General features: G+C 24.3%; 1 protein-coding gene across 1 annotated transcript in view; it reads right to left on the minus strand.

Annotated features, from left to right (window-relative positions):
• Positions 1-24,491, minus strand: part of LOC111622110 (lysine-specific demethylase 2A-like) — a 74,460-nt gene that overhangs the window by 46,877 nt on the left and 3,092 nt on the right. The window contains exon 2 of the mRNA XM_023364425.1: positions 279-417. Coding sequence (XP_023220193.1) covers positions 279-417 — 139 coding nt within the window. The remainder of the gene's footprint in view (positions 1-278; positions 418-24,491) is intronic.

The raw sequence follows: 24,491 nt of genomic DNA on the forward strand, positions 1-24,491 counted from the left end.
TTATACAAACAATTCTGTTCAACTTCTTTGCTTTACAATTATATTTTGGGGTTTTTAATTGCTAATAAAATGTCAATATAAAACAGCAGTACATTTTCAAATTAACAACACTATATTGTTATTTAAAATGACTGAAAATATCCTTTTACAAAAGCTACTTTGAATAATTAATTCCCTTTTTTAAAGCTGATTTTCATGTATCAAATTTCTTCTTTATTAAAACAAGCTGTAAAATAAATACACAAATGCAAGTATAAAATAAAAATTTTTGTACTCACCTTCTCCTTTTAATTCTTTAACAAAATAATTTCCAAATTGTTCACTATTCAGTTTTTCTTCAACAGAAAATAATCTTTTACCTTCAATATCTTCATCTTGAAGGCAATCATCAGTGTAATGTTTCCGTTCTTTAACTCTCTGAAAATGAAATACATTAATACTAAAATCTTAATTTATTCTAAAACTTTATTGACAATAATTATAACTTTAACAAATGAAAAAGTTTAATAATAATAATAATATAATATAATTTGAACAGAAATAAAAAAGACAAATAATCTTTATACTTTTAAATGAAAATGTTTCAGTAACAACACCTAAATATGCATCTGAATAGTTGCAACATAAAAATCTATTCAGAGGCATTAAAAAAAATACTTAAATTTATATAAAATTAATACATAGAGATTAAAATTAAATGCTTTATTGTCTGTTATAATTGTTATTGTATATAATTGATAATTACAAACAAAAAAAGCTACATTAAAAAATAGCACATAAACTGTACAATAAAACATGGAATAAAAATTTAATTAATTATTACAGACAACAAATGCAAAACTTAGTTAGTTTTAATATTCATGTTTTCATATAAATTTAAGTATTTATTTTTATGCATTTCAACAGCTTTCTATTGAGATGCATATTTAGCTGTTTAATTTTTTAACTACATTTGATTACTGTTTCAAGAATTTTAATGTGTAAGATTCTGTTTATTTGTTTCTATTACAGATTTCTTAAAGAAATATGTTTTTTCTGAATATAGTTTTCATATCTGAATTGAAATGTAATTTTTATATAATAATATCTCAAAATCTATTAAAAATTAATGTGTTTGTACTTATTATACTTAAATGCTTTGGTAAATTAAAGTAGTAAACAAGCTTAATTTACAATGTTCTTTAATGAATAATTATTCTTGTCATTCAATAAGTTTTCTAATCAACATCAAAAAGACAGTATTTATTGTGCATTCATCCTTTATTGATTGAATTATCCATAATATACAATACAGTCAATTGTTGTTAGCTCTATATATAGTATGATGATCAGTATAGTAAGGAACACTTTCTAGTCTTCCACTTTTCACATATTAGTTCATGGATGATTATTTCCATACTTTTTTTGTTGGATTTTATGTTTAATAAAATCCAAAAAAAATGTTTAATAATTTGAACATAAAATAACAATAACTTCATTATTGTTATTTTATGAACTTTTATTAGCCTACATAAAATATAAATTATATTTGATATAATATATATCTTTAATACATAATATCTTAATAATACAATCTAAAAGATATAATTATATTCATATATCAAATATGATTTATATTTGATATAATCTAAAAGATAGCAAGATTCAAGTACTTGATACAGTATAATCAAATGTTTCGAAAAATAATGATTTAAAATTCTTATAGTTTCCTTTTGCTGAAATATAATATATTTGAAATTGTTTTAGATGTCTTTCTCAAGTGTTTTATTATTTGTATTTTGATTTTCTGGTACTATCAAAATGTGTAAGGAATTTATACAATTTGTACAATTTGGTAATACAGTAATATCACAAAACTAATAAAGTTTTACATTATTTTATGTTACTTTATGATAATGTATATTATTTTTATTCTTATGTGAACTATGGTTCACATAAAAATAAAAACAAGTTATAAAAAAATAAAAATCTTTAAATTTCTAAAAATTTAATAAGTTAACTGTCATTATTAAATTGACATAATACATGTTTTAACATTTGTATTTATAACAATCATTTCATTACATTATATAACTAACAACAATGTCTGCATATAATTGCAGATATTCATATTATATCTCTCAAACTATATTATACATTATATTATTTGTGAACATTGACACAAATAATTTATTATATGTATTTTAATCATATAATAAAGTATTTTTAATATAAATTATATAATAAATTTGTAAAAAAAACATATTATATATGATTACTGTAAAAAATTAGTAGTACAGTGGGTGATCAGTTAATGAACATAATCCGTTCAAGACTTTGTTCGCTATCTGAATTGCTCGTTAACTGATTATCAATTTACCTTAGGTTTTTACAAGAATTTGATTAATTCGTCTCCAGACCTCAAAAAATAAAAAATATATACTTTCTTACTATGTTTATTTATATGTAATAATAAAAATACATATATACACAGTCTTGCATTTTTATTAGTCATATTTTTTCCATTTGTAGGGGTTAATGAATCTGTCTAACGTTGATTGCTTTTCTATCTTATTCACGGTTTTTCAGAAGTAATTAATAGCATTGTAATTGTAGAGATCCCTAAGCCTATTAACCTCAATCTGGTTTGGATGCCATTCTAACACCATTGTTCTGACATCCTCCCACTGATGTTTAATAGCAGATATCGGCATTAATCCTCTTTTTCAGAAGAAAACACCTCGCTGAGTTTCTTGGTGTTATTCATTCAAGAGTTCTTAGCATTCTTCTGTTGTCAGATCCATTTCAGGTTCTATTATGAGCTCTTCAATGTTATTTATTTCTCATATGTGATTTTTATTATTCCTTTAGCTGCTTGAGTCTTCTCGATTATACTGTATCTTTCTTAGATAACTGCACCCTACAGTAGACCTGTTCAAGCCATACTGCCCAGCAATGTCAGACATCTGCCCACTCTCTACATTTGCTATTATACTCTCACCTTTTGAAAATAAAAACAGACATAAAACTTAACAAGTGCCTGCCTGACAGTTTTGTGAATACTATAAAAGAATTGTTTCTGTCAGAAAAATAAAAGGCTGGAATTACAAGGGAGAGTTTCAAAGTTCGGAGGAATAGTAACCAATCAGTATATACCGGGTTGAGTATTGATATCGACGTCTCCCACGCTCCTAAAAGTTCTGAATTGTTGCCTGAAGACAAGGGAAGACCAATTGGTATTCACTATTTTACGTTTGCTTCTTCTTGTGTTTATTCTGTGAGGTGTTCATTATCCAAACATGTGTTTGTTCGCAAACATAAAAATCTTTCGTGAAAATGTTCATTATCTGATTTTTTCATTAACCAAACTATTCATTAACCAATCACCACTGTAATAGTGTTATTCAAAATAGTATTGTTTCAAATCATAAAATGATGTCATCAATTTTGATAGATTAATTGGAAAATGTGCATAACAGGAAACTATTCTTTATAAATAAGATTCATAAATTTTCAAAGGAAATCTGAATATCAGATTCTCCATTTTTGTTTATTAATGAACAAAAAAAAAAAACTATAAAATTGTTTTACAACTTATCCATTAATAAAAAAAATCAAAAATAATGAATTGATATGCTATTCCAAAGACTTAAGAGGTCCAATAGAAGAAAGATGTTTTTAGATCAAAATATTCACGCACTTACTAAAGCTTGAATATTTTGATCTAAAAAACTCTTTTACACAATCTTACAAATTCATTGCCAAACAGTATAATAATGTAGGACTGCTTCTAATAGTTTTATCTAGATCATTACTGCTGTAAAGAAAATCATAAATATTAAAGTTTGTTTAGGTCCTGATTAACCACATGTTACCTTGTGAATGCATTTTAAGATTGATGCATTTACAAGACAATTTTTCAATGCAATACATATTTTCTGTGCAATTAATAACTTCTGAAATAAACTGAATCATTAAGTACATGATAGTTAAAATTAAACTAGGCATAGTAAATTAGTTGTCTGAACACAATTCTGTAAGCCACATAGAACAGACTTTCTTAATGCTCCAACTCAATTATGCTTAGAAGAATGAATATTAAAAAATTTTGGAGAGTGATAAAGATTATTTATAGAAATTTGATGCTGAAATAGGGATCACAAACTATAATACTTATTATCAGTACATGTCAGAAATACTGTTTTTATATCAGCAGTCATCAAAATATTAACAGCAGGATTTTACTTATATATTACCAATATATAAATAAATCTAGGCTATAGAATCTGATCTTCCTGAAGAATGTCCTAGATGCAGACTGAAAATGTTAGTAACTTTCAAAACTATGTGCAAAGTGCAATCAGGTTTGATACATTTTGTTTATAATTGATACTTTGTTTAATGGATTGTTTTCAATTCTCTCTTTGGTGTATCAATTCAAATTTCTTATATAATCCACAAATAAATCCAACAATGTAACTTTTCTTTCATAAATACATCCTCAAACTATCTACAGTTGTATTATCTCTAGAGATACTATAACTGATCATAAACTTAAAGATCTAGTTGGCAATACTTTTTCTAGCACTTTACACAGTGCAAGTCATTCTCAAATTGCTGAAAGCGATTAGAGAATTTTAAATGTGCATCAAGCAAGTAATTAAAATTTGCAAATTTGTATTAGATTGAAATTTGTAGTAATAAAATTTCTTTGTGGTATTATTTGGAATTTTCTTATTACATATATATTTGTGACTATCATAGTTTAGTAATATGCAATTAATAAAGTGGGAAAGGGATTATATCAAAAATATTTACAATTATTCACTAACAAACAATATTAAGTAACTGATAAACACCTACAAAGAACCAACAAAGGTTTCATAAAAAATTCTAAAAAGATACAATGTTGGGGATTAACTAATTTTAAAATGACCAAATTTTTCAACTACTACTAGTCAGATTAGCTCACTTGATAGAATTTCACACTAATTTCTCAAAGACTGATAGTTCAAATCTAAAGAGCAGCAGTTATCTTTCCTCTCTTTGACATTTGACAAAAAATTGACATAATTTGTAATCTTATGTCATCAAATATGTATTCAGAACTTTATTCATTGTAGTGTAAATAACTGAAGAAATAGCTGACAATTTTGATCTTTTCAAAAACAATGTAATTTTTTCTAAATTAAATTCAATTCTTGCATTTAACACTGACTGCATAAATATAATCTTTCAGTTACTGAATTTCTTCAATTATGCTCTGTAAATCTATTAAAAAGTATAAGATATTAATTTTTTTATAATTTTTTAAAATATTATAATTAATGCTGTTGAATTTATTATGATGATTTTAAAATAATAATAACTATAAAAAAATACTAGATAATCATTCAGATATGTTAAATTTATAAGAAAAACAACTCTCCATTTAAAAAGTCTAAATTTTATTTTATTTCTCTATTTTATTTTATGAATATATAAATTTGTTTTTTCTTTTACTCTTAACAATACATACCTTACGAAAGAATCAAAACAAAGAATGAAACTAGTATTTTAACATTTTGAACAGTCATTCACTTTTAAGTGCATATGAACACCTTATGCGAGTAATGGATTGGAGTTATTCATTTTCTAAAACAGATATTTTTATATTGGACAATTTAACAATTTAACTTAACAATACTTCCATTTTCTGTGTGAGTATTTCACCAAGTAAAATCAAGCAACTTTCTAATTACCAACTGTAATGTTCAATAAAAGTGATTCTGAATACATTCCATATCTTAAATCTTAAATATTTTAACATCTTCCATTTGTTAAAGTTTATTATGGATATTAACAAGAATTTTAAAAATATTTTAAATAATAAAATTCTGATGTAATTATAGCAAATGATATTTGTTCTGTAAAAGTTTCAATTTAAAAACATTATTTAATTAAAATAAATAAAAGATACAATTAATATATTTGACATAATTAAACTTTTTATATAATATTTTAATCAACAATTACTATAGAATAAATAAAATTAGATTCAAAATGGATCTATATAAATAGATATTTCAGTGTTTTTCTTATTAATTAATAAAAATTTCTTTACTAATGATCAAATTTTATAAAATAAATTAAACTATAGATATTATTTATACTTTATTATTATTCATATTGATATTACTCTATGTTTCATACTTTGCTTAAATTTAAATTTATAATTTATATTCAAATTAGGGAATTATTATATTTATAAATGTAAGAATTTCTATTTTAAATTTTAGAATAACTTTCTTATAGTATTTAATGTCTGTAAGCAAGCCCATTATTTGTTAGAACTTATCCTCAACATAAAAGATTTTATTTATAGTACTCATAAACAGGAAATATTGTATAATATTGAACAAATATGTTTACTATAAAAGATTAATTCATACAAATATTTAAATTAAATATTATTTATAATAAAATATTTAAATTTTATTAAATATTAATGAATACATATTTAATAAAGTTTAAAATAAAATGAAGTTGTTTTTCCAATATGCTAAAAACTATTTAATGATTAATAAGTTCTATATTATCAAAAATCATACAAAGAAAATCTGAAATAAAATCTCTAAAATATATAAAAATTTATCAAGTCTTATATCAAATGTATTGAATAATCCAGCCTAAACAATCTTATTATATAGAAAATTCTTTAAAGTAAGAAGAAAACTTCTTCAGAATGTCATATTAAAAGTATGTAAAAATAAAGAATTCCTAAGACTCATTCCAAACTATAAAGTATCAAATCATATTCATTTATAATAATTTAAGAAGTTTTCTTTATAATTGGTGTAATAATACTCATAACTAATAAACTGCCAAATTATTCCATGTTATTTTTATAATTAGATTTCATAATAAATTTTATCATATTTCTTTGTAAAATGAAATCACAAAAGATTTACAAATTCATCCACTGTATTTGATACAAAACAATTTGTTTATTTTATAAAACATTATTTCTATATTTATATTTATTATTTTAGTAATGTAAACATTTTGTGAAAAATTGTATACTTGTTAAGTGAAATATTTTAAGAATTTATTTATATTTTTCATATATTAATATTTAATGAAATTATCAGAAATGGATTTTTGACATTCTCTGATACAATGAATTTTACGATAATGTGTCTATATTTTAGTTGATAGAGTGAGTGCATTCACTTAAGATGGATAAAGAAGTTTTGTTTATTTTAAAACAATTGTTTGTTTTAAAACATTGTTTATTTTAATGTAATATCATATAATAGCTTTTAAATACTTAAAAAACAGAAACATAAATAAAAATTTTATAAGTTCCTAAATCCTAAATAGAAAAATTTGTTTGTATACGTTGTGTATTTTTGAAGTATGATAAAATTTTTAAAATAAAAATCTGTAAATACAACAGTGTAATATTTACATTATAACAATTTCAAGGAAAAATTTCTTAACAGATTTTACATATACATAACAAAGTAATAAATTATCTGTAAATTTCACAAAAATAATAAACTATTTGTAAATTTCAAATTTAACAATGGTTCGTTGCATCTTAGCTTTTTACAAAATAATTATATAATATATTTTAGATACAATAAATTTATTCTCTCTCCTTCCTTTTACATTTTAAACTGTTTATTCATTTTTCTAAATGTTCTATCTCATCCAAAATTTAAAGAATGCAAAACAATGCATGTAAATAAAATACTATTGTATGTATTAAGTATTTCGTGTATAACCCATTTATTAAAGAAAATGTACTAATATTTAATCAGCATAGGTACCAAATAAATTATTATTAAATATTTTAAAGTAATTTTAGTATTAAAATAAGAAAAGAATAAACAATACAAGCGCTTTACAAAACAAACATATGTATACTGTATATAATAACATTTTTTTATGTAGAAGTAAATTAAAAAGATAACATTATCCGAGACAATGTGCATTATTTTTGTTACAGCTTGTGAAATCAACTTTAAATATATAATTCTAATTTTAGCATAATTTTCAGACGTAAGAATTACATCTAAGGAGAAAAAAAAACCTGAACTGTTTCGATTTACCGAAAGTATAATAAGAAATAATTGTCGGATCTTATTACGCTCTAAACAAAATAAAAATTTACGATGGCATTCCTTCTCTGACCAAGCGAACTGCTCTATTACAGATTCTACATTTAGAATAAAAAAAAAGAAGTTCAAGGTCAATAGTTTCTTGGCTTCTGACCTATTCCATTAGTTCATCCAACTGTTCATAAAAATGTTCAAATATAAAGAAAGAAGAAAAGAAAGAAATATATAAACTAAAGGCGTTTGTATTTTGGAAAATTATCTTTTAATCTCTACTTTCACAAACAAAATTTTTATAATTACTTCTTGAATAAAAATGCAATTGCTTAATTTTACAGTTAAGTAAGCAAAAGCACCGCCTCATCTTTACCGTAAAAGATCAACTTCAAAGTTACTATCATTCTAAGATAACAGGCTTCATAAAGCCTCTTCACTCTAGAAAAAGGTGTCGAACAGTCTAGACAGTAGACGGACAGCTTTCAGCAACAGCGAGAACTTTAGAAGAAATAGCAAGCAATCTATTGTCGAAACATGTTCAATTATGCTACACGCTATAAATGTTGGACATTTCATTAAAATTTATTTATAAGATATTATAAATTCAAAATCAATCAAGCTTTAAGTACAAATTCTGTAAATCTGTATTCTTGTAAAAATAATTATTATAAAAGTTAATTATATGCATATCTTGATTAAAAAAAACAACTCTCTAATTTGCTACGTATGGTATGGATTCTTCATTTAAAAATAAGCTAGATTTTCATGAATATTATGTATAATAGCACGTCATTACACAAATTTAATTAATATGACCAAATTTACACAATGACCAAAATTATCAAATAAACGCAAATTAATTTGTATTACGATTAAAGATATGCATATTCCTCATTAATCTTTTAAATAAGTTTACATTCATTGACATCCGAATATCACATTTAACCGATTAATTTCAAAAGTGATGGTTTCTTCTAAAATTTTTTCATAAAATCGTATCTGAATTTTATTCGTATCTTTCGGTAATATCCACTAAAACAGACATAATATATACAGTACATACTTCGTATATATAGTGAAATCTTGTTATAACAAACTCGAGGAAATCCCCAAAAATGTTTATTAAATTGAAAATTTGTTGGAAATTGTGCATAAGTTATCATCAAGCAAGTTAAATAGTTAAACCCACTTTATGAAACATATATGCCATATCTGTTACTTATTTTTTACCTATTACCCATTACCTATACTGAATGTACTGAAAATAATAACAATTCCTTATAATATATTAAATAACTCACACAATTACTCAAATTTGTACTTTATTATCAAAAGCTACCCAAAATAAAGACAATAATGCTTTATATTAAAATTTAGGATTTTTCCTTCTAAAGTGCGAGATTTACAATATGCGTTGACTAGGCGGGAACCCAGACTAACTACTAGTGTTTAGTGGTTTCATACAGGCGACTGCTAGTTGGGCTATAATCGATGTTTTAGTTGCGTCAAAGACAAAAAACTCTAACATTTAATAACTTCGTCCAAATAAAAGTAATTGAATTGACATAGATTCTATTTTCGGTGCAAAAATACTGTCATTAAATTTTCATTATTCAAATAACGTCATTAATTAAAATAACGTTTGATCAACAACTGTTATGAGCAATAACACTTTCAATCGTTGTATGATAAAAAACGGTATAAATTTTAAGATTCTAGTTTAATAGTATGGTTTCCAGTGTAAAATTTTGGCATCTGTCATCCGTCACATTCCTCAATTTTAACAGTTCAGAAAACACAGAATGCAATGTACTCGCCATCTGAAATACAAAAAAAATAATTGTAACTATTCAATTTTTAGGCAATATTTAAAGAGTTGTTAAAGAAAACCTACCTTTAAAAAATTTTCTTGTGTACGCAAAAGCTACAGATTCACTCTGTTCTATCTCGCTTTCTTTTACCTTCCACCTCAACCCTTCTTAAAACTTTTATTCTTCTTTCCTATTCATGTTTTTCGGCTATACCAATGAGTGCGGCCAATAAACAGTTCTAGTATGTGTACGCAAAAGCTACATCTTATCGTGAGACATAAGAACACTTTTCCGAATCGTTTCATAAAATTTAATATCTATAAAATAAATTATTTTTTTGTCATTGAATTTAAATTAATGTATAAAACTTAACTTATAATAAGATAAATATCACGAACATCTTTACCTTTAACTGATCTGAAAGTTTCAAATTGCAAACTTCAAATTGCCGAATATCTTGAAATCCATTCTCCATCTAAGAAAACAGATATAAATGAACAATACAATTAATAACGAAAAAGTTTTTTAAGTTTAGTGAATAAATACCGTAAATGCGATGCAGCACAGATAACAGAAAGATATAATACAGATAAATGAAAAAAGAATCATCAAAGCCAAATTCCACAATTTAAACAACATGTGTATGTTCAAATACAAAACGTCGTAATACAGAAAACACGTTCCCCAAATCATTCCGAAATAAAAAGCTAATAAAATAAATATAAATTTTTTGTTCCACTGATCCACAATAACCCACAGTTCTTGGTGATGGATCATCAATTTCTGTAATTTCATCTTTCGATTTCTGTCGCTTTTTCTTATTTCGCATAATTCACTCAAAAGTTTTTCGAACTTTTTATGAACAACAAATGTATTAAGAGCTACTAACAGCAAAACATATGCTATTCCTCCTCTTATTAAAGTCGTCGAAAATCCAATATTAACAGCACAAAAAAGTGCCTCTAGTCGAAACTTTTGTCTCTTTTTCAAAGCAGGATAGTAAACAACCAGAATAATAACACGAAAGATAANCTATAACCAAAGTCTCCTTTTAATTTGTTTTTAAAAAAAAGCGCTTGACAAACTTGCCCCGCATGCCGAAGTTGCCCCGATCTCCCCTAAATAATAATCCGATCACAGCAAAGAATTCCCTATTAATCTTATAGTAACTATTCTTCGAAGACAAATCTCTATTTTCTTTTGAAAAAATCTTCGTCTCTTACAAAGGAAATTTTTACTTTCATATCTTAATGTTTTACATTTTATGTTCATCATTGTTCTATTCCATAAATTCTACATGTATACTAAAAAAAGATATTAAAACTGGTCACGTTTTTCGTTCTACATGAATTCGTATTTAACAACAAATCCAACTATACCAGGTTTAACGTGTTATTATCACTATCTACATTGGGCATAATTGAAAATATAAAACAGGAATTGGCACCGTTAATACCGTAATATTTTTAAGCATTTAAAATGCATTTAAGAATCACAGTATATGAATTTTTTATTGCTGTTTTTAAGTTTAAATCATTGATTTGATCACAACCTTCATTTAAAAAATATAAANAGCAAGTTAAATAGTTAAACCCACTTTATGAAACATATATGCCATATCTGTTACTTATTTTTTAAATGTATATAAATTAATAAAGTTCTAAAGTTCTCAATTTAATTCTTCCTACGCTTTGGTTTCCTGTACCAGAGAACTACAGTAACCAGTGGGATGTATCACACCCACAAATGTCTCCCGGTGCCATCTTATCTTTGCGTCTTAAGTGACGACTAAGGTAAATAACAAATCAAACGAGGCAGTCCTTACACCTGTGTTCACAACAACTTACAGCCAGTGACCAATCCTAAAGGGGAAATATTTTAATCTTTGAATAATTATAAATATCTTTTATTAACATGTGCAAGAAGATTGTATTGAGGATCGTCCGATAAAGCATATTTACCATCATAAATGTTTTTAAAAACAATGTTTTGGAGTTTGAACAAATAAATTGAATTTTTTTGTATGTGTGTGTGTGTCATTGTGTGTCTGTCAGTAAGGAGGGCTTAAATCCCTGTAGTCCCTCGTGGATCCGTTCCTGCTTTTAGCGTTGTTGAATTTGGAACACCTGTCGCTAGTTACTTGTGAGCTCATCCCTCTCCCCTGGTTACGGTTGTTTACAAATTGGAAGACAATAGCGAAGAAGGAGAGAAGCTGTAATGAAATTGTTATAGTAAAGTTAAAATTGCAGAAATTTTTGGAAACGACAGAAAAAGGAATGTTAAACTGAAAGTTTGTTATAAATATGTTTACACAACTGAAAAATTGTCATGGTTCCTATGAATGATGAGTCGGGGTAAATCTAAAAGTTCATTATTACGAGTTTTATATATATATATATATAACTCGTAATAAACATATTTATATATGCGTATATATAAACATGTTTGTGCATGTGTATCGCTTACGTAATATAAATTGCATAAATGACAAAGCTCCTTCTTAGATAATGAATTCTACTGTATTTTTGAGTTTTATTATTAAATACGCGGAAAGTGAACACAGGAGCAGAGGAAATACATTTCGAATACTTAGGGGAGATCGGGGCAAGAACGGCATGTTAAGCTTTACTTAAATTTTGTGTAATAAATTACTAATTTGAAATATTGTTGCTATTAATTTNAATAAATAAGATATTAAAAATATTTTTTTATACTATATTTCAGATTAACAGTTAATAAATATATAATTAGTTACAATTTGGTGTTGTTTCAAATTAGAAATTTCCGTGAAGGATTGCTCTTGTATATTTATATGTAGTAGTTATGCTATTAATTAAATTTAAATGATTATTTTCAGTTTTTTTATAATGTCGATAAAATTCATCGTTTACTCAAGTTTCTGTATCTACTATACCAAATTGGTTTAAATCTTTTGCTTAGAATTATTAAGTGAATTAATTTTCTGCTTTTGTCATACGCTTCATTCGTAATTATACAAAAGTATCTTGCATCGAACGTTCTTTCACATTAATATATGATCTGTGTGACCGAGTTGTGTGGTTTCGATGCACCTTACTAAGATTTAAAAAAAAAGATCCTGGAATCGATTTTCTGTGAACTCGTTTCTTTTAATCATGATCGACTTTCTATCTAATGAATCTTTCCAATAAAACGATATTCGTTAAATGCGTACGCTAGTGATTTGCCTTACTTAAAAAAAAGATTAAAAATTCTTCAGCCAATGATGCTTCATTAATCGTTAATAACGCATAAATTTTATTGGAGCAGTTTAATATATTTTATCAGATTTTAAATTAAAAATAATAATCGTAATAAAATACATTTTTTATTTTATCCGAAAATTATTATACTTGCTTATTATCGAATTCATAATTTTTAGTTATATGCTTTGTTTTTTTTTTCGTACATGCAATAAGTTAATTCCGAATTTTTTCGAATAATAATTTCTTTAAAGAATTTTTTTTACATAAATTTCATTAATAAATGCTATGGTAACGATTACACTACCTGTGTATGCATTACATGTTTATTATTCATTAATGTAGTCTTTATTAACTTTCACCAAATTTAGTTGTTTTTGTATTTTAATGACGTCCTTGACTCTTTATTAGCATCAACTGCTAACAGTATTTATTAATATTCGATCTATTTATTCTTTAAATGGACAGTATATTATTTTATATTTACCATTTTCAGTTGTATATCATGAAATTAAATAATTGTATATATGTACGCATTTTTGCATTTATAAATTTATTAAGCAACAAAATCGTGAAGCTTGTTCCTTCAAAATTCCATGAAATACTTTTGAAAACATTTATTCAGAGTTCAAGGACTTTTTAAGGATTTGAAAATTCATGTTTTTATTCTGTAATTCGTTACGTAAATCCAAAATCTTTCATTTTTTCTTAATCTATGTATTATTTAATCTGATTTTATCATTCGATTTTTGCGTTTTTAAACAATCTATCGACGTTATCTAAATTTAGAATACAACTTTTTAAAGTTTCTGTATCAGCTTAGCTTTAATATAAAGTCATTATGATAATGTTATATGCTTATCATGCAAGATATATTTAAATGTTTCCTTAGTAAATTGGAGTATAAAATTAATACTATATCATTGTCATTTCTACAATTTTATTGATTAACTGCAAGTTACGGTTTTTTTTTTTTTTTTATAAAAGATAGGGTTTATGCGAAAATTCTTGATAAGTGTAATTCTGTAATTAATGATGCTCTATGCAGAAATAGTTTCTGTATATTTAAATAAATTTTTGTTTTCTTAAGAAGAATTATTAAAAGTGATGACTAGTGGAAGGTTGCCTTAAAAGTAAACGATGAATCAAAATGAACCAACAAACTATTTATCGATATTTTCTGTTTTTTTTTTATTATTGTAAAAAACTGAAGAGATATGTTCAAATGGCATTCACAATTTATTGATATTGAAAATTTACATTTTAATGGGTAATTTATCGCGAGAAACTTAACTGTTTTGAAAAGGGGAGTGAGTGTTTTATCTAACAGGAAAATATTTCAAATAAATTCCAATCTTACTTTTATGTTTGAACAGGTTTTTGTAAATTAAAGATTATGAAAAATAGTTTAATAAATCGTAGGTTATAAAAACTTAGATTATAATTAATGTTGGGAAATAAAATATTGATGAAAATATTTTATTTCCCACTTTTCAGAATTTCAATTAAAAATATATGAAAATTAAATAATTAGTGAAATATTTTAAAATACTTTTGTTGAATGCTTTCTATTCGTATATATTTAAATTTTCAGTCTCGATTAACGGAATAGAGTAATAACGGAATTACTGTATAAGATAATTTATTCTAATTAATGAATATTTTTTTTTAAGTTTCGAAAGGTTGGTTTGTTTATCATTTTCAAATTTAGTTGATTATTTTACTTTCGAATTTGTAGTTTGTTTGGACAATTAAACAAATCAACCTTTCAAAACTTAAAAAAAATATTCATTAATTAGAATAAATTGTTTTATAATTACTCTATTCCGTTAATCGAGACTGAAAATTTAAATATATACGAATAGAAAGCATTCAACAAAAGTATTTAAAAATATTTCACTAATTATTTAATTTTCATATATTTTTAATTGAAATTCTGAAAAGTGGGAAATAAAATATTTTCATCAATATTTTATTTCCCAACATTAATTATAATCTAAGTTTTTATAACCTACGATTTATTAAACTATTTTTCATAATCTTTAATTTACAAAAACCTGTTCAAACATAAAAGTAAGATTGGAATTTATTTGAAATATTTTCCTGTTAGATAAAACACTCACTCCCCTTTTCAAAACAGTTAAGTTTCTCGCGATAAATTACCCATTAAAATGTAAATTTTCAATATCAATAAATTGTGAATGCCATTTGAACATATCTCTTCAGTTTTTTACAATAATAAAAAAAAAACAGAAAATATCGATAAATAGTTTGTTGGTTCATTTTGATTCATCGTTTACTTTTAAGGCAACCTTCCACTAGTCATCACTTTTAATAATTCTTCTTAAGAAAACAAAAATTTATTTAAATATACAGAAACTATTTCTGCATAGAGCATCATTAATTACAGAATTACACTTATCAAGAATTTTCGCATAAACCCTATCTTTTATAAAAAAAAAAAAAAAACCGTAACTTGCAGTTAATCAATAAAATTGTAGAAATGACAATGATATAGTATTAATTTTATACTCCAATTTACTAAGGAAACATTTAAATATATCTTGCATGATAAGCATATAACATTATCATAATGACTTTATATTAAAGCTAAGCTGATACAGAAACTTTAAAAAGTTGTATTCTAAATTTAGATAACGTCGATAGATTGTTTAAAAACGCAAAAATCGAATGATAAAATCAGATTAAATAATACATAGATTAAGAAAAAATGAAAGATTTTGGATTTACGTAACGAATTACAGAATAAAAACATGAATTTTCAAATCCTTAAAAAGTCCTTGAACTCTGAATAAATGTTTTCAAAAGTATTTCATGGAATTTTGAAGGAACAAGCTTCACGATTTTGTTGCTTAATAAATTTATAAATGCAAAAATGCGTACATATATACAATTATTTAATTTCATGATATACAACTGAAAATGGTAAATATAAAATAATATACTGTCCATTTAAAGAATAAATAGATCGAATATTAATAAATACTGTTAGCAGTTGATGCTAATAAAGAGTCAAGGACGTCATTAAAATACAAAAACAACTAAATTTGGTGAAAGTTAATAAAGACTACATTAATGAATAATAAACATGTAATGCATACACAGGTAGTGTAATCGTTACCATAGCATTTATTAATGAAATTTATGTAAAAAAAATTCTTTAAAGAAATTATTATTCGAAAAAATTCGGAATTAACTTATTGCATGTACGAAAAAAAAAACAAAGCATATAACTAAAAATTATGAATTCGATAATAAGCAAGTATAATAATTTTCGGATAAAATAAAAAATGTATTTTATTACGATTATTATTTTTAATTTAAAATCTGATAAAATATATTAAACTGCTCCAATAAAATTTATGCGTTATTAACGATTAATGAAGCATCATTGGCTGAAGAATTTTTAATCTTTTTTTTAAGTAAGGCAAATCACTAGCGTACGCATTTAACGAATATCGTTTTATTGGAAAGATTCATTAGATAGAAAGTCGATCATGATTAAAAGAAACGAGTTCACAGAAAATCGATTCCAGGATCTTTTTTTTTAAATCTTAGTAAGGTGCATCGAAACCACACAACTCGGTCACACAGATCATATATTAATGTGAAAGAACGTTCGATGCAAGATACTTTTGTATAATTACGAATGAAGCGTATGACAAAAGCAGAAAATTAATTCACTTAATAATTCTAAGCAAAAGATTTAAACCAATTTGGTATAGTAGATACAGAAACTTGAGTAAACGATGAATTTTATCGACATTATAAAAAAACTGAAAATAATCATTTAAATTTAATTAATAGCATAACTACTACATATAAATATACAAGAGCAATCCTTCACGGAAATTTCTAATTTGAAACAACACCAAATTGTAACTAATTATATATTTATTAACTGTTAATCTGAAATATAGTATAAAAAAATATTTTTAATATCTTATTTATTTTGTACTTATCAATTTTATTGTAAGGTTTTTATATTCTTATAGACCAATCTCCATAAAAATATAAAAACCTTACGCTAAAACTGCAGAAAAAGAAAAGTTTCTTNTAAGTAGCACAATTAAAATCAGTATTTATTTCGAATTAATGAAGATTCCTGTTAATATGCAAGTCAGAACTAATATTTTATTAACTCTACAAACCAGTTCACGATGTAATTCACGAAGAAACTATTTATATATAAAACAGGACTGATTCCTGTGACATATAAATCGAAAGGAGGTTATAAGAGGAGATACTGCACTTGCAATTATTTCGTCGTGACAAAGTTGTATTTGATAAAGATCAGGCAACGATTTTCATTTTAATAAATTAAATCTAAATTTATTATCAGAAAATAAAAATACCTGAAAAATAAAAATATATTAAAATTGATGAAGAGTAAACATACTCCAATATCTATTCCAAAATGCATAATCTCTAATAGTATCATCAACTGCTTCACAATTATATTTATAAGTGTGTTAATCAACGAAATGTTCTGTTTGACGAAAATACTTTTATTCGTTGTCCATATGATTCTTATCAGCAATGAGGCCAAATTTTCGTTTAACCGAAAAGCAACGAATGTAATAGATAAATTAATACCAGGAGTTCATTTAAATCGCCATTAATTATTCGACTGATCTAAAATAAGCTTCTAATGTAATGAATTTAATCAAAAGAAGCCTCATTCTTATTATTTCCAATACTGTATACCGGGGTATGTATGGCTTATAAAGAAATTAAAAACCACTTCACTAATAAAAACTGTTCACCATAATATATTACACATTCAGCATTCATCTATCTCAAATAATAATTTGCGTATTATTACGTAATTATAATCGTTAATTAAGCTCTGATATCACTTCTTTATAATATATCGAAATCGAAATTTAATGATTTCGTAATAAATTCATGTTTTTCCCCAAAATAATATCTAAAAACGTATTTTTTATCGTAATTAAATATACATAAATTTTTTATACTTAATCTTTTATATTTTAATAATTTATAAGCCGAAAATTTTTATTTAAACACGAAAAAAAAAAAGATTTCGTCAGATATATTTAAAATTAAATACAGCTCGTCGTCATCTTAGTATTTTCTAATAAATGACAAATTGCCACCACTCAAAACGTTTCAAAATAAAAATTTTATTGAATTGATAATTTGCATAACAAACCACAATAATGTGGTTGTCTGATTGTGGTTGCTGATTATTACCACTTTGTGCAATAGCCTATACAGTACGTGAAAAGGTAACTAACGATAACATGATTTAAATTCTAAATATTAAATTTATCTAATTTTATTTATCGGTATTGGAAATTCATTGTTTATATATTACACACTTCGGTTTTTAAAAGTTCATTTCTTCCTCTTAATCTGGCTTAAATTTCGTTGTTCAGTTGGGATTCAAGAATATTTTGAAGCTATATTAAATTTGCAATATTCGTTAAAGAAAAATATATTAAATGAATTTAGTGAATATATAAATCTTAATATTTTATTATACTTTTTTAATGAAATTTTATTTGTCGCTAGAAGAATTCTTATCTAATATTCATCTCGAAAATACTCCGAATTTCTTCATATTATTCGAAAATGAAATATTCGTTTGTTCTTTGTTTACAAATATATTCATTAAATTATAAATATTTACTTGAAAATATATTCATATATTAACAGAAATACTGATTGTTATAGAGATATTAACTTGTATCACTTTAAAAGGCCGAAAACGAAAGCTGAGTGTTAAATTATCGGAATGACAATTCCATTTTTCCAATTTTTAAAATTCCAAATTAATAATTTTGTTTTAGATGAACTAATTTCGCAAAAAAATCATAATGTAAACATATCTCACGAGAAGAAATGACACCAGTTTTAATTTTAAATCAAAAGAATGATAAAATATGACGAAATTTTCGGTTGACTGTTTCAGATTTCATATGAAAATGTAACAAGATTCAGAAAGTTCTTCATATGGTCAAATCTTAGAAATAATTTGCTATAATCAAAGTTTCAAAAATTCTTTTAAATTGAAAAATATTTTCTTTGACACATTTTCAATAACATCAACATTTATTTGATTTTCTATTAGATTAACTAAGCGTACATTTTCAATATAACTTAATGTAATATGGCATAAGAGAATGCGTGAATGCATAAATTCACAAATAGAATTTAATATCGTCGAAATTATATTCTAAAAAAACATCAATAAACAGTTATTTTACATACAAATCATTTTATAGATCAAAATACTAATATATTTTATTCATATGACAGGCACAGAATTCAATATTGTAATTAATGCTGTTTTTATGACATGGAGTCACCTGTACGTTTCAATTGACATGGGCAAAGACCGAAGTGTCACAAGAAGAGTGACGTAAATACTTTTTATTTGTTATGAGACATATTATACATTATAAAATATTATTTAAAAATAAAAGATTAAAATAAGTTTTTTCAATTGGTATGATATTCGCGATGATCGTAACTATAAAATATATTACAGACAACACTAATTACAACGTTTTAGTGTTGTCTGTAATAGAAGTACTGTAATTAACAAGAATTTTCAAATAAGAAACACTTATCCATTTGATCTTACAAAATTAGATAATAAAATTTCAATTAATTTCCTTTCCAGAATCTTATTTTGCGATGGAATTGCTATAAATTATCCTACATTATATCTTATTTAATCTTAATATTTTCACGACAATTAATCAATGATAATAACTTCAAAAAACAGATTCGTAAAACCTAAACAATTTTAAATTCATGTTAAAGTGTTTTTTTTCTAGTTTTTTTTCTTTAATATTCTTTAAAAATATAATGTTTTATGAAATATAAGCTATATATATATATATGAATGGTTTATGTTCAGAGAGAAGAGATAAACAAATCCATAAAAACAGGATGATAAAAAATAATTAAAATATTTCTGAACATAAATTTTTATAAAGTTTCGTTACAGAAATTAAAATGAAATATTAACCATTTCTCTACAAAAGCAATTTTGATGTTGGCCTCATTTGTACAGATTAAATACTTTGTTACGTTTGATGGGTGGATGAAAATACTATGAAGAAATATTGATTAACTAAAAGACAGCTCGCACATAAATCCAATAAAAGTGTTTTTTAAGACAGCAGAAATATTTTATTTCTAAAAAAGATCATTAATTAATTTTAAAAAATCAATAAGGAACTATGAGATATAACGATAATTAAATGCATTTCTTTCATTTAATATTTCATAATGTTCACATATTATCTAAATTATTTAAGATATTGCATGAATACATTTTCTTTTTATATTAATAAATAGCAAAGAATGTAAAATATTTAAGAAATGAATACACGTAAAATGACTTATTAAAACTAAAATATTTTAAACTATTTTCCTTTCTGTTGATAGGTTCATTCTTTATTTGTTTACGACAAAAATTCGCATTGTCTGTAACATTTTTGCTATAAAAATCGATATTCTATCGACTAAAACTCTTACAAATACCTTTATAATTTATTAATATGAATTTTTGTGAAACGCACTGAGAAAGCACGGAAAAACAATCACAGAAGTAGTAATATTTCATAGAATAAATAAGAGAAAAATTAATAAAGATTATCGTTTTCTTCAAATATTCACTAATTAATGTTACATCAATCTGTATTTAAGCGTAATAATTTTGCTAACAGATAATGTATCGATCAATCGGTATTTATTTCTATATACTGTATTCTATACACTTTAAATGATGATATATTCATGAACATTAACACTATTAAAATAATAAAATACCACTTACTAATATAAAAAGTATATATTTATAATATGAACATCAATTATAAAATTTGAACAGGAGTAATATTACACTCCAAATTCGATAAATGAGAATATTCATACCCAGAGAATATTATTTTTGTGTAATAAATTACTAATTTGAAATATTGTTGCTATTAATTTATAGATGAACACGTATCCAAGACTATTTGTTTTCTATTCAATTACATTCTTTTAAGCTTCACGTTCGGTTATTATTGTATCAAATACTTAATCTGTCTGACCATCAGAATTCTCGTGTATACTGTTTGTTAGCAAGTATAAGTAGACTTCGTGATATCTAACCACTAAAAACACGAATAACAAATATAGGTCAGTTATTAAACAGCTTCAGATAGAAGAATGGATAAATATTTATCAAAAAATAATAGCGATTGAATCTTAACCTGCTTATTACCAACTGTTAAAAGTCTCATTTTTCTTTGCAGCATGATTACAGATCATGTCTATATGCTTAGATATATTTACGTACCAGCTGTCTAAGCATAACAGCTGTAAAGAATAATATCCAAAAGATCTTAATCGTCTTCGTTTAATCACCATGATTTCAATATAAAAACTAATTGCATGAGATAAATACTGTTAATTTTTTGAAATTTAAGGCTCAAAGTAACGCTTAAATAATTGATAACGATGATAAAAGATAAACATATTTTTTAAAAAATTCAATCGTTTAACACGTTTATATAAAACTAAATTAATGTTATCGCGTGAAATATTCAAAATAACGAATCAATATTTAATTATATTACAATTAAGACCTACAAATATCTTAATTACATATAATCGAATTGCTTACTTAGTAATTCCTTTAAGAATTGATTAATTTAGATGCGCTTAAAAAGTTTATAAACTCACTCTCGTAAAAATTGCTTAACTGAAGAATTAAAATCTTTGAAAAACACTTAGATTATTAAATCTTTTAAGCGTTATTATATATATTTCTCTTCAGATTTTTACTTAGAGAGAGAAATGTTTAAACAGAATAATTAGTTATACAGATATATAATTTTATAAGAAAACTTTATGATAAAAAAAGTAAATCTTTCTTTATCATAAAATGCTAATTGCAATTACATGAAGTGAAGCCATAAAAAACGCGCAATTATTTTATAAAATTATCAATGAAATTAGGCTTATAAAAGATATACTGTAAAATATTCCAAATAGGAAAGATTATAATCGTTTATTAAATTTTAAATATACGTAACTAATAAAAAATACGAAGTCTTTTATACACATTCTAAAAAAACAAATGATCTTTTGTTATAAACTATACCCAGAAGAAAACCCATTCTAGTTAAACCGAATGCCTTAGTTTTTAATATCACGAATAAAGTTTTCAATTTAAAATCCATAAAAACAGGATGATAAAAAATAATTAAAATATTTCTGAACATAAATTTTTATAAAGTTTCGTTACAGAAATTAAAATGAAATATTAACCATTTCTCTACAAAAGCAATTTTGATGTTGGCCTCATTTGTACAGATTAAATACTTTGTTACGTTTGATGGGTGGATGAAAATACTATGAAGAAATATTGATTAACTAAAAGACAGCTCGCACATAAATCCAATAAAAGTGTTTTTTAAGACAGCAGAAATATTTTATTTCTAAAAAAGATCATTAATTAATTTTAAAAAATCAATAAGGAACTATGAGATATAACGATAATTAAATGCATTTCTTTCATTTAATATTTCATAATGTTCACATATTATCTAAATTATTTAAGATATTGCATGAATACATTTTCTTTTTATATTAATAAATAGCAAAGAATGTAAAATATTTAAGAAATGAATACACGTAAAATGACTTATTAAAACTAAAATATTTTAAACTATTTTCCTTTCTGTTGATAGGTTCATTCTTTATTTGTTTACGACAAAAATTCGCATTGTCTGTAACATTTTTGCTATAAAAATCGATATTCTATCGACTAAAACTCTTACAAATACCTTTATAATTTATTAATATGAATTTTTGTGAAACGCANAATTCTGAGATGATCAGCAAAATTTATCTCTTCATTAAGCCTCATTTCAAATATAGTAAGAGAGAAAGAAATTGAGAACAAAGAATCGAACTTCCTCAAGATTCCATGAAGAATCGATTTCTGATTCCCCATTTTAATCCCTATCCAAAGAACAATTTTGGTGTGAAGTGGCGTAATTTTGAATGTTTGCCGAATTCCAACATTATTATTTTCTATTAAAATGAATTGATCAAATTTCTATTTTCTACTCGTATATTTATACATATGACACAAACCTCTTGGCCATTTTGAAAGCTGAGTCATAATTAAGATGTTTTCGTATTTTAATGCGTTCTCGTAAATAAAACTTTGTAGAAAAATTTAAAGATCGCTTAATGATGTGTTTTTTTGTTATAATCGGGACAACGTAAATAAAAATGAATACACTTCGAATTATATTTAAATAAATTTGCATAAATGGGTGCCTATTTAAAAGGATATTTGATTATGTTTCAGCCTATGGCATATGATCTATATATGTTTGTCTTTTTTACATAATTTCAAATAAATTAGCAATGATTTTAGTATGCAAACGAACATTTTTTTTCCGAATTTGAATTTCGTTTAAAGCATATAATTAAAGTTATTTGACAGAATCTATTTTACGAATTTTCTTTAATTAAATTATTAAAATGCACACGTATATCGTTATAAAATAAAAAAATCGTGTTTTTTCATTACTAATCTAGTAGATAAATAAAAATTTTTTGATTAATTTATGAAAATTGAACCTATATAAGATCCATTTATTTTATACTAAAATGTTATACGTAAATCGATGATCTAACATAAGAAATAGTATAAATTCGCAATTTATAAAAAGTCCATTTATTATAATCTTCGAACAATGCAGTTATTATATAAAAAGACTCATCCTAACTGAATATGCAAGGTTTTAGAACTAAATTGTAATCATAATAAATATAATAATTAAAAAGGTACTAAATAACAGGTTTATCTAACGTTTTTAAGTGATACAAAAACTATTAAATTATCAAAATTCTAATACGATTAAAATATAATTTCGACGAAAATTATTTTATTTAGTTACATCAAAATTTTCAGATAAATCATATATGCTGCTGCAATAAGAACAAAAAGATTATTATCTAATCGATCATTATAATATTTTATATTTTTAACATTTGAACTTCGATTTATACAAAATGAAAACATATTGTAAAATAAAATCATCGACTTATTAAAGATTTTCGGTCGAAAATCGTATTAAAATATCTTAACAATTCCAATTATACATCATCATAACGCTCCATGAAAGGGATCAGTTTATAAGAATCATGTGACCGACGCCATTTTTGAAATTAAATGTTTGCTGTTGAACGAATTTAATACTCAATCGTCAAATATAATCAATACAAAGTAGAAAAGGAATTCCTAAAAGATAAAAATCTCGATAAGCATACGTTAGTTTGTAAAATAAGTCTATTGAAGCGTTCTGGAGTATACA

Source organism: Centruroides sculpturatus, unplaced genomic scaffold (genome assembly GCF_000671375.1).
Source record: "Centruroides sculpturatus isolate CEXI.00-Female unplaced genomic scaffold, Cexi_2.0 scaffold308, whole genome shotgun sequence".
NCBI lineage: Eukaryota > Metazoa > Arthropoda > Arachnida > Scorpiones > Buthidae > Centruroides > Centruroides sculpturatus.